Genomic DNA, 10677 nt, shown 5'->3' with positions numbered 1-10677 from the left:
TTTTGATGTCTTCTCTTCTTTATTCTACAATGTAGAAAATGGCACAAATAAAGAAACCCTGAATGAGTAGGTGTGTCCAAACTTTTGACTGGTACTGTATATAATTATTAAATGACCAATAAACCAGAATTAAGTGCAGGGTTATTCTAAAGTTGTTGTTTAACACTTTTTTGGTTAAAACATAATTTCATAGTTTTGATGTCTTCACTATTATTATACAATGTAGAAAATAGTAAAAACAAAGAAAAACCCTGGAATGAGTAGGTTTGGTGTTGTCTATTTTCTAAATACATTTACAATGGCTCAACACCGCTTTCCTTTGTATGTTATTTTTTGTATGACAATTACATTGATAGCCTTTGTGATTCTATCACCAGGACAAGAATGATGAAGTACAATATGGCCACAGTGCTTTGCCTTATCTTTGGGTTGTAGGCTGTGTTACTGGAAAATGACAAACATTTGCAGATGTAAACAGGGATGACTGACTGACTGACTGGCTGACTGGATGTTCTGGCTAATTGACTGATTGATCCACATACCTCCTCTCATAGTTGGAGATGATTTTGGCGCTGAGGAGGCTCTCCTCTAGGACTTTGAGATGAAGGTCGTCGTCCTTAGCAGATGAGGAGGAGGAGGAGGTTGTCTCTTCCTCTGTAGAGGTAGTGGTGGCAGACAGTGTGTTCTTGGTCTGTCCCTCTGTAGTGCTGGAGGTAGTGGTAGTAGACKGTGTGTTSTTGGTCACTGCCTCTGTAGTGCTGGTAGCAGACCGTCTCCTCACTACACTAGTGGCCACTTTCACCACTTTGGTAGGAGCCTCCTCCACAGGTGGAGCCATACGACCTTCACGAATTACAATTCCATTAGTCCAATAGAAAACCACTGGTAAGACTTGACTTAAAGCCACAAATCCTGAGTTTGGGGCTCATTTGGCGTGTTTACCTCTTCTCCTCCTAATCCATCTCCCCTCTACTTCCATTCTATCTGATCAAGCATCAACACATATCTAAGTACTTCCACTATCCTTCAAAATAAAAGCAGAAACTGAAAGAACAGAATCAGGGCCTACCTGTGCAGATCTTACAGTTGAGGTCAAACAGGTGAGTCTTATGCAGACTGGTTGTATCTTGAAAATATTGGCTCTCGGTTGCTGTCGACAACGTCTTCTCTTGGGGAACTTCCACTGGCTCCTCTGTCACTTTGGAGCAGCCACAGGCTCTGGCTGGAAGAGTTCAAACAACAACAGTGAGAGTTCATAAGAAATGTATAGACACAACTGGATAAATTGTATTTCCTTGACCTCATTGTCCTCTCTGATGCATGAGGAGGCAAGATAGACCAGGGCGTGTTAATTTGAGTAAATACAATTGAGATTCACCCGAAAATTATAAAAAAAGTATTGAACTATTTCTTAGGAAGAGACATACTCAACTCTAAATCCTGTTGAACCAATAATCCAGGCGGTCCATAAAGGTGTTAACAGAACATCTGCAGTGTGTGGCCTGTCTGTCTGTCCCTTATTAACCCAGCTTCTACGTTATAAGACTATGGCTAGAGCGGTGCGTAACACCGGTCACAGTAACAGCCCCTACCTTGACCACTAACTATTCTACAACCCAAAATAGAAATCACAAAAAATTTAAAAAGGACCAGCACTCACTTGAACAAGAAATGTGTGTTTCTTCACATGAGCTGTGTCTTACCTCCGGCTCTATGGCCTCTGGCTCCTTCCCAGACTCCTGGCTCTCAATCTCTATCTCTCCTTTGTGTGTGATCTTGGTGATGGGTCGCCTCTCCACCTCTCTCTGCTCCTTCTCAATCATCTCAATCGTCTGGGGGGGAGGAACATATTGGTGAATGAATCTCACACAGATGGAGCAATGATCACAGTCCATTTTGGTGAAAGGTCATTGATAGTTCAGTCACACAAACCGTTTTAACTTGTCAACGATACATCAATATGATTTGGTATGATGACTAAGTTTAACTTACAGGGAGGTGTGATCAACCATTAGGTAAGCTACTTTCATTCTACAATGCCTTTTCTATACAGTGTTTTTAGGCAGGTTACCAGACAGATGAAGCCTTGTCATGGACTAAAAACACACGCAATAGGGCTCTCCACTGAAAGTCCTATTAGTCCAGAATTAAGATGAATCTGTCTGGGAAACCTGTCCTTAGAGAATTAGTCAAATACTTGAAGGCGGACAGGCAGTGTGTTTCAGTGTTGGGCAGGTGGTGTTTTAGTGTTACTACGTGTCGAGTCTCTCTCGTCTCCATGCAGCCAGTCCTTTGAGGCTAGTTCCTCAGACTCATCCTTATCAAAGTGCCAGGAGAAATCTCCCTTTCAGAACCCTCTTGAATAACACCTGAAATACACAAGTTATAAAGCCATTTATATCAAATCAAAAGTATTTATAAAGCCCTTCGTACATCAGCTATATCTCAAAGTGCTGTACAGAAACCCAGCCTAAAACAGGCAAGCAATGCAGGTGTAGAAGCACGGTGGCTAGGAAAACTCCCTAGAAAGGTCAAAACCTAGGAAGACACCTAGCGAAGAACCAGGCTATGAGGGTGGCCCAGTCCTCTTCTGGCTGTGCCCAAGTTATAAAGTCCACATAGCTAGATGAACTGATATCAAAACGTTGTTGTATACGTTCATGTACTTAACGTTCAAAACGCATATAATTTCGAGACCAAGTACCTACTACAAGCTGGGACAAAATCCAGTATAATGTCCATAAAATGTCAGTATCAGAAGAATCAGTATTGTCTCTAAGAGAATTCATTACATCAAAATGTGTTAACATAACGACTTACATTGTTTTTGGTGTCTTTGAGGTTGAACATCAAGCTCCGGTACTTGCTCTTGTATTTGCAGTCTGTGTCTYTGTAGAAGGCAAACAGCTCTCTCTCAGTCTTCTTGGCCACCTCAGCAGCCTTCTCTGGTGACGCCTGGAAATCAGACTCCTTCAGCCTGAGACAATGTAGGGCACAATAGAGGATTACACAGGAGGAATATAGAGGATCACCACCCTTCTCTACAGGCAGATACACTACATAGACAAAAGTATGTAGACACTCCTTCAAATTAATGGATTCTGCCATTTCAGCCAAACCTGTTGCTGACAGCCATGCAATCTCCACAGGGAAATACTGGCAGTAGAATGGCCTTACTAAAGAGCTCAGTGACCTTCAACATGGGACCGTCATAGGATGCCACCTTTCCAACATGCTTTCCAACATGCTGAAGCACGTAGCGTGTAATAATCGTGTCCTCGGTTGCAACAATCACTACCAAGTGGGACCGCCTCTGGAAGCAACGTCAGTACAAGAACTGTTCGTCGGGAGCTTCATGAAATGGGTTTCCATGGCCGAGCAGCCGCACACAAGCCTATCATCACCATGTGCAATGCCAAACGTCGGCTGGAGTGGTGTAAAGCTCGCCGATATTGGACTCTGGAACTTGGGTTTGCTGGGTGCCAGGAGAATGCTACTTGCCCCAATGCATAGGGGCAACTGTAAAGTTTGGTGGAGGAGGAATAATGGTCTGGGACTTTTTTTTCATAGTTCGGCCCAGGCCCCTTAGTTCCAGTGACGGAAAATCTTAACGCTACAACATACAATGACATTCAGACGATTCAGTGCTTCCAACTTTGTGGAAGGCCCTTTCCTGTTTCAGATGACAATGCCCCCGTGCACAAAGCGAGGTCCATACACAAATGTTTTTTTCGTTCGACAAGCAGGTGTCCACATACGTTTGGCCATGTAGTGCATCACCAGACTGTTATAATGGTTATTAGACTAAACAGATTATAATGTTGTTAAGTTACTGTTATAACATGTTTAATTACCTCTTYAGGAGGATGTCCTTCAGGGCGTCACGGACGCTCCGTCTGATCTGGTCAACAGACACGGGTTTCTTAGAGGAGGGAGACGACACCTTGGGCCTCTTGGTCTCCTGTTTGACTGACACTCCTAACGGGACACAGCCACAGAGAGTAGGAGACGTCGCAGAGTAGGGCATGTTCATTAGGGCACCTTGTAGTAAAACATTTTAAATGGTTTTTTCCAATGGAAAACAAGCGTTTCTTATTGGACAAATTCATATTTCCCTCCCCTTTTACAGTTTCATGCCTACTGAACACGACTCCTGTGAGGGACATGGACAGCAGAATGTAGAAGCACACAACACACCTGATTTCTGATTTGAATCTTTGACTTCAGTCGACTGTTTTCTTTCCACAGAGTCCTGTTAGAGTGAGACACAGAATATCGCCTCAGTGAGATTCAAAATAATCTAGAAATTCAATTGTCTATAAAATGTTTGTTTTTCTTGTTGGGCAGGGGTTGTGCATCTGGTGCTGAAAACATAACCACCATTTTAAAATGTCCTTAAGACAGAGTTGAATAGAATCACCAGGTAACCTAACACCCTTCCATCCATGTGTACACATGCAGGGAATAAAGAGGAAGTGAAAAGAGGTCAACCAAGCCTTGAGTGTGCCAACACTGGCTTTCATACATATCAGCTGAATAAACTGAAGAGGACTACATCGCACCACTACATTTAATCAATGTAGGCTTGTTGAAAATATGCTTCTAAAACATTTGTGTTAAATGTAAGATTTTGACAACAGATAATATGCATAAAGGTTTATCATCCAATCTCTTCTCATAGGCTTTAATATCATAAATATGCACTGACCCGATGGTAATCYGATATGTTAYAGCTCCATTTAAGATTATTATAATATTYTTATCCTGTATTCAGGCCTACATTAAATGTACAAAWKWWWWTWWWAAATAAAGCATGCATTGCAGACTACTAGCAGAGTGAACCTTACCTTTCTGAAGGGCCTGACTCCCCCGGAGGTGACAGGATGTGGGGATGGCTGTTTCTGCTTTGCGGCCATCTTGTTGTCCTGGGTCTCAGAGGGCTTCTGCTGTCCCTCTGTCCTGGMCTCCMCCTGCCCAGCACCACCTGGCTCCTAATGAGGAGAAGATAAATAACATGAAATATTATTATTAATATCWATATTATTTTTGTCTTTTCAGGACACCAYACATTAAAATCAAACCACAAGTTAAAATAAACKTTGAGCTAGTGCAACTTAAAATCAAACCACAAGTTAAAATAAACTTTGAGCTAGTGCAACTTAAAATCAATCCATTGACCTTGCAGCACTTCAGAGAAATATACTCCCTCCTCCATTAAAAAGTCCATTAAGATCTWAACCCACTCCTAGTGYAGTARAAATCCATCAACAGACCTTGGTGGTGGTGTACTGGTCCTTGGTACAGCACTGCAGACAGACATACTCCTGGTCCCCCCCCTCCATCTGCTTCACCTTGGCCAGGTCCAGACCAACACAGTCCCCATGGAACCAGTCATCACAGTGCCCACAGCCCACCATGAACCTGAACAGAACAAAAACACACAGACACGGATGCACAAAACAAACCTGTTTAAAAAGAACACGAGCTCACTTCCCAGGGAATATTCTACATGTTCATTGTGGTAATTTAGCCTGAGATGTAACAACTTAGTAATAACAGGTTTACAATGTAGCTTAAGTACTACATTGTATAWTCAACTCTAATCTCTTTGGTATGTAAAGAACACAACTCTTACTTGTTACTATGAGGTTTATTGCACAATCCACAGTTCTTGTTTGGATCCCACACAACGGTCTCACTATTTGCGGGTTCCTTTTCTGGTCCCTTCCCGGATTCTTTAGCCTGTTCTTCCTCACTGGTTTCCTTCTTCGCGACGGCAGGAGCGTTGTCGGGGATGAAGAGCTGTGGTTCCTCCACGGAGATGCTTCTGCTGACGTTCCTGCTTCTCTGTTTCTGAAGACACTTGTCTGGCTTCTTCACTTTAGGCTCGTCTTGCTCCTCCTCCTTCTCCTCCTCCGATGTCTCCTTCTGAGGATTGGCACGTTTACATGGTGTCCATCCAAACTGGGGTTGTGGTTGGGTGTCGGCCACGTAAGAGTTAGACGGTTTGGTTGTAATCGTCGTCCCTGGCGACATACCAGGAGGACGCTTTCCAGACGGCAGTGTTTTTTTGACCGGACCGCCGCGGCCCGTGTCAGGTAATCTCTGCTTTAGTTTCCCAGGACGTCCGTCTTGCGTCCTCTGAATCTTAGGCCCCTTTTCAAGGACATGATGACTTGTTTGCTTTAATTTCGTCCATCTTGTGCATGTTGCCTCTCTGGTGGAGCTTCTTCCCCAGGGCGTGTTGTTGGGTTCCTTTGGCCCTTACCAGCTACCAGGTGCTTGTTCTTAGCCGAGACACAGTGCTGACAGCTCAGCTTGGGCTGCTGCTTTTTGGCTGGATTATTAGTGGTAGGAACTTTGCTGTTTGGCAGGTGCTGCTGCGCTGCTTTCTTGATGCTGGCATCTTTCCTCACCTCGCTGGATCAGGCTTCTGAGAATCACTTTGGTCATCAAGTTTGGTCTCGACCAAGCAAGGACTACCTGGAAGCGCCCCATTGGAGGCCTGAACCTCATTGGGGTTGACGTAAGGTCCTAGCCCTAGAGGCAAGTCGTCAGCACAGTACTTCACGAAGAGTTGAGCAGCGCCCACGCCCCCTCCACTCCCTGCAGTGGATTCTGTATTGTGAACGTTCCTCTTGCACCATAGTGTATTCCATCCCTTCACCGTACAGCGAGCCATCCTCATAACATTCCTCAGTGTTTTCAGCTGATGTGAAAGCGGTAAAGGAGGGCCCGGGAGAAGCTCGATTTTGAAACCCCCGAAAGTGACCGTTAACCTCTGTAACACAACGACGGGTTCATTGATGAGCCCAAGTCAAGGTCGTTGATATTCACCCTGCCGCCACCCAGGTGAAGCTCTCTCCTTAATTCATCACAGTTGTGATCTTCTCACTCAGTGTGGACTTCTTTCTAGGTCTCCCAGGTTCCCGGGGCTTTTTGTTGTTGGAAGACCCCTGCCTGCACTTCGCTCTGGAATTTAAGAGATGGAAATTGGAGCGTCACTCTCTGACAATTCTCATTTGACAATATAAACACAATAAGGCAACCAAAGTGAATTAAAATCTGTGACAACATCAACTTTCATACTAGGAAAATGAAAGGGTGGGGTTACCATGTATTTGCATGGCTTCGTATTTATGTGTCCTATCTTGTTTAATGATAATAGCTGTATTTAGTATTAATCACAGTAATGCTCCCAGTGTAGTCCTATTGACATAAAGTCCTCTCCCCACCAGAGACCAAGGTTCAATCCTCGCTCCAACCCGTCAAACGGTTCTCCTACCTACATGCCTGTCTCCCGCTCCGCCAACTTCAAACTGTTTCTCCCACCTGCCTGTCTCTCCGCTCCAACCCTTCAAACTGTTTCTCCCACCTGCCTGTCTCTCTCTCAACCCTTCAAACTGTTCTCCCACCTGCCTGTCTCTCCGCTCCAACCCTTCAACTGTTTCTCCCACCTGCCTGTCTCTCCGCTCCAACCCTTCAAACTGTTTCTCCCACCTGCCTGTCTCTCCGCTCAACCCTTCAAACTGTTTCTCCACCTGCCTGTCTCTCTGCTCCAACCCTTCAAAACTGTTTCTCCCACCTGCCTGTCTCTCGCTCCAACCCATCAAACTGTTTCTCCCACCTGCCTGTCTCCCCGCTCCACCCTTCAAACTGTTTCTCCCACCTGCCTGTCTCTCCCGCTCCAACCCTTCAAACTGTTTCTCCCACCTGCCTGTCTCTCCGCTCCAACCCTTCAAGCTGTTTCTCCCACCTGCCTGTCTCTCCGCTCCAACCCTTCAAACTGTTTCTCCCACCTGCCTGTCTCTCTGCTCCAACCCTTCAAACTGTTTCTCCCACCTGCCTGTCTCTCCGCTCCAACCCTTCAAACTGTTTCTCCCACCTGCCTGCTCTCCGCTCCAACCCTTCAAACTGTTTCTCCCACCTGCCTGTCTCTCTGCTCAACCCATCAAACTGTTCTCCCACCTGCCTGTCTCTCGCTCCAACCATCAAACTGTTTCTCCCACCTGGCTGTCTCCCCCTTCCATCCCTTCAAACTGTTTCTCCCACCTGCCTGTCTCTCCGCTCCAACCCTTCAAACTGTTTCTCCCACCTGCCTGTCTCTCCGCTCCAACCCTTCAAGCTGTTTCTCCACCTGCCTGTCTCTCCGCTCCAACCCTTCAAACTGTTCTCCCACCTGCCTGTCTCTCCGCTCCAACCCTTCAAACTTTTTCTCCCACCTGCCTGTCTCTCTGCCCCAACCCATCAAACTGTTTCTCCCACTCCTGGCTCTCTGCTCCAACCATCAAACTGTTCTCCCACCTGCCTGTCTCCCCACTTCCATCCCTTCAACTGTTTTTCCCACCTGCCTGTCTCTCTGCTCCAACCCTTCAAACTGTTTCTCCCACCTGCCTGTCTCCCCGCTCCAACCCTTCAAACTGTTTCTCCCACTTGCCTGTCACTACATAACAGCGCAAAAAGAATATATACATAAAATACACTCCATTGTAAAACGGAATTGTTGCTAACCTGGGGTAACTCCTAATGCGTATTTCCTGGGTCTGCCAACAGACCGTTTGACTGGCGAAGTCTCTGTACCAACCAACCCACCAGCAGCGGTACCGAGGATACCCTCTGTTGCACCAACATCAAGATCTGCAACTACTGGGGGAGAGAAGATTAGAGATGAAATAACTTCGATTTATTTTAGAAGCATTAACAAACATCAGTAGTTACAAATTGTGGTTTCTATAAACACCCGTCGACTTAGCTTGTACTGTCAATTGAAGTCGTACAAAAGTAATTCGGACTACAAATACCTGTTGCTTCRGCGATCTGGAAGTTGGCGTCTTCATTATCTAAGATATTGAAGTGTGAACTTGCAGATCCAAACATGGGATCTTTATCACTAAGCATGTTCCTCAGTGAGTCTCCCAGCTGGTCGACACCTGTTCCAAAGTCATTACTTGCTTCACATTCCAAGTTCTGCCCTATCAGCAAGGAGTCATCCAACTGGTCACTGGGAATCAAATGGTTGAAAGTGTCCACTACATCCATGAATGCTGTTCCCTTCCTGTCAGCTCTGCAGGAATAAGAGGATAGGGTATTAATAACATAGGCTACAGTAGACAACAGAGAYGGCTCAGATTCAGAACAATCTATTTCAATCTTCAGACACTCCATATCAAATAGGTTCCCTATACAGAAGGAGTCAACAGCCATGTAGGCAAGACAGCTAGTACATTCACTTTCATGGCATTTCTAAAAACAGTTCCCGTGCMKCAAATGCAACATTGACAAGCTAAAGTTAACTACCATTATTCAATAACAATCAATGGTGGATGACACTGGACATGTGTTGGACACTTGGGGCAGACAAGAATGGCTGAAAGAGTAGATAGCCGCTGAATGAGCAATAGCTAATGAGGATCCTAATAAACGAAAAATATTTCAGAAGAACATCAGTTAGCTAGCCAGCTAGGCTACCTTGCTAAATTATATGACGTTGCTAGCTAGGTAGCAAATTAAATGAGAAATTAGCTAATACTTACTGTCAGGACTGACAGCTCCAGATAACTTCATTACAGGACTGCAAACACAATGTGTTTAGCTCCGTTATGATATCTAGAAAGAGTCTAAAACCAAAACTTTCATCAGAGTGGAGGAATCAGATGCAGACTGGTGCACTAGCTAGGGGTCGTTAGCAGCTAGCTACTTCAAGTTAGCATAACAATCCAGCTAGCTAGCATACCTTAACGTAACGTATATCCTAGCCCTCAGTACATGTTATACATTTGCGCCAAAACTACTTCATCTTTATGATTGCTAGTTGATGCTACCAATGGATGCATCTGTGCCATAAGCATGGCAGCCTTCGTTGTAAAGTTAGACTAGGCTACTCCTGTAACTGCAGCTAAACATATTGGCTAACCAGTTACTACTTAGCTAGCTGGCAAACAAGCTCGTGCAGGCCTGACTGACAGCGACATGATAAGCTTTACTTAAAAGCACCATTCCCATAAACGAAATACTTAGCTACTTGGTTGTACAACCACATAATACATGTAGTTAGTTAAGCATGCACAACAAATCATAGCCTATAGAAATAGGCTCGTTAAAAAATAAAATAGGGAAGCTAGCAATTGTACATGTTAGTTAGTTACCAGCAGCGAGGAACATGATAGGCCGCGAGTTTGTTTGTAGCCTGCAGCTAACCTAGCACCACTGATCACGCCCCCCAATTCGTCTCATTGGACGCCTCCACTGAGGACATTTCAATATTCACAGCGAGATAAATGTATAAATGACACTTACATTTCTCTACTGTGTCAACGCCACTGCATTACGAAGCGATTCTAGTAGCTTTACACACTGTTTTAGCTAAATCCCCGACACTTCCTCGCTGCGCACCGCCGCATTCGCCCCTGCCTCCTGCAAAGCTACTCCGAAGAGTTTAATAACTAACCCAAGATAGACCACAGCCTGTCGCTTTCAATGGGAACTCATGAGTCACAGTGGACAGAACAAGAGGAGGAGGGGCAGAGCCAAGAACGAACTAGCAAGATCCTATTTGCTCGTTCCAGCATGTATTTACATATTTCCGTTGGGGAACGCCTACTCTGTGAAGAGCGCGTGTACAAAAACTAAATTGCCCGAGCACTCCTTCTGAACAACGCAATTTTTTGGAAACTTTGA

General features: G+C 44.9%; 1 protein-coding gene across 1 annotated transcript in view; it reads right to left on the bottom strand.

Annotated features, from left to right (window-relative positions):
• LOC112077380 (PHD finger protein 3-like) overlaps positions 1-10402 on the bottom strand; it is a 31313-nt gene extending 20911 nt beyond the window's left edge. The window contains 20 exon segments of the mRNA XM_070441668.1: positions 543-843; positions 1070-1198; positions 1688-1832; positions 2257-2342; positions 2345-2369; positions 2821-2977; positions 3855-3978; positions 4198-4252; positions 4848-4991; positions 5274-5421; positions 5636-6263; positions 6415-6632; positions 6634-6728; positions 6731-6795; positions 6798-6884; positions 6886-6972; positions 8512-8646; positions 8802-9064; positions 9534-9617; positions 10297-10402. Of these exon segments, the coding sequence (XP_070297769.1) occupies positions 543-843; positions 1070-1198; positions 1688-1832; positions 2257-2342; positions 2345-2369; positions 2821-2977; positions 3855-3978; positions 4198-4252; positions 4848-4991; positions 5274-5421; positions 5636-6263; positions 6415-6632; positions 6634-6728; positions 6731-6795; positions 6798-6884; positions 6886-6972; positions 8512-8646; positions 8802-9039 (2867 nt within the window). The 5' untranslated portion in view covers positions 9040-9064; positions 9534-9617; positions 10297-10402.
• Positions 10403-10677: the final 275 nt, after the last annotated feature.

The sequence above is a fragment of the Salvelinus sp. IW2-2015 genome, unplaced genomic scaffold (genome assembly GCF_002910315.2).
Source record: "Salvelinus sp. IW2-2015 unplaced genomic scaffold, ASM291031v2 Un_scaffold4504, whole genome shotgun sequence".
Lineage (NCBI taxonomy): Eukaryota > Metazoa > Chordata > Actinopteri > Salmoniformes > Salmonidae > Salvelinus > Salvelinus sp. IW2-2015.
The sequence above is the reverse complement of the archived record's forward strand: the minus strand, read 5'-3'. Positions and strand labels throughout refer to the sequence as shown.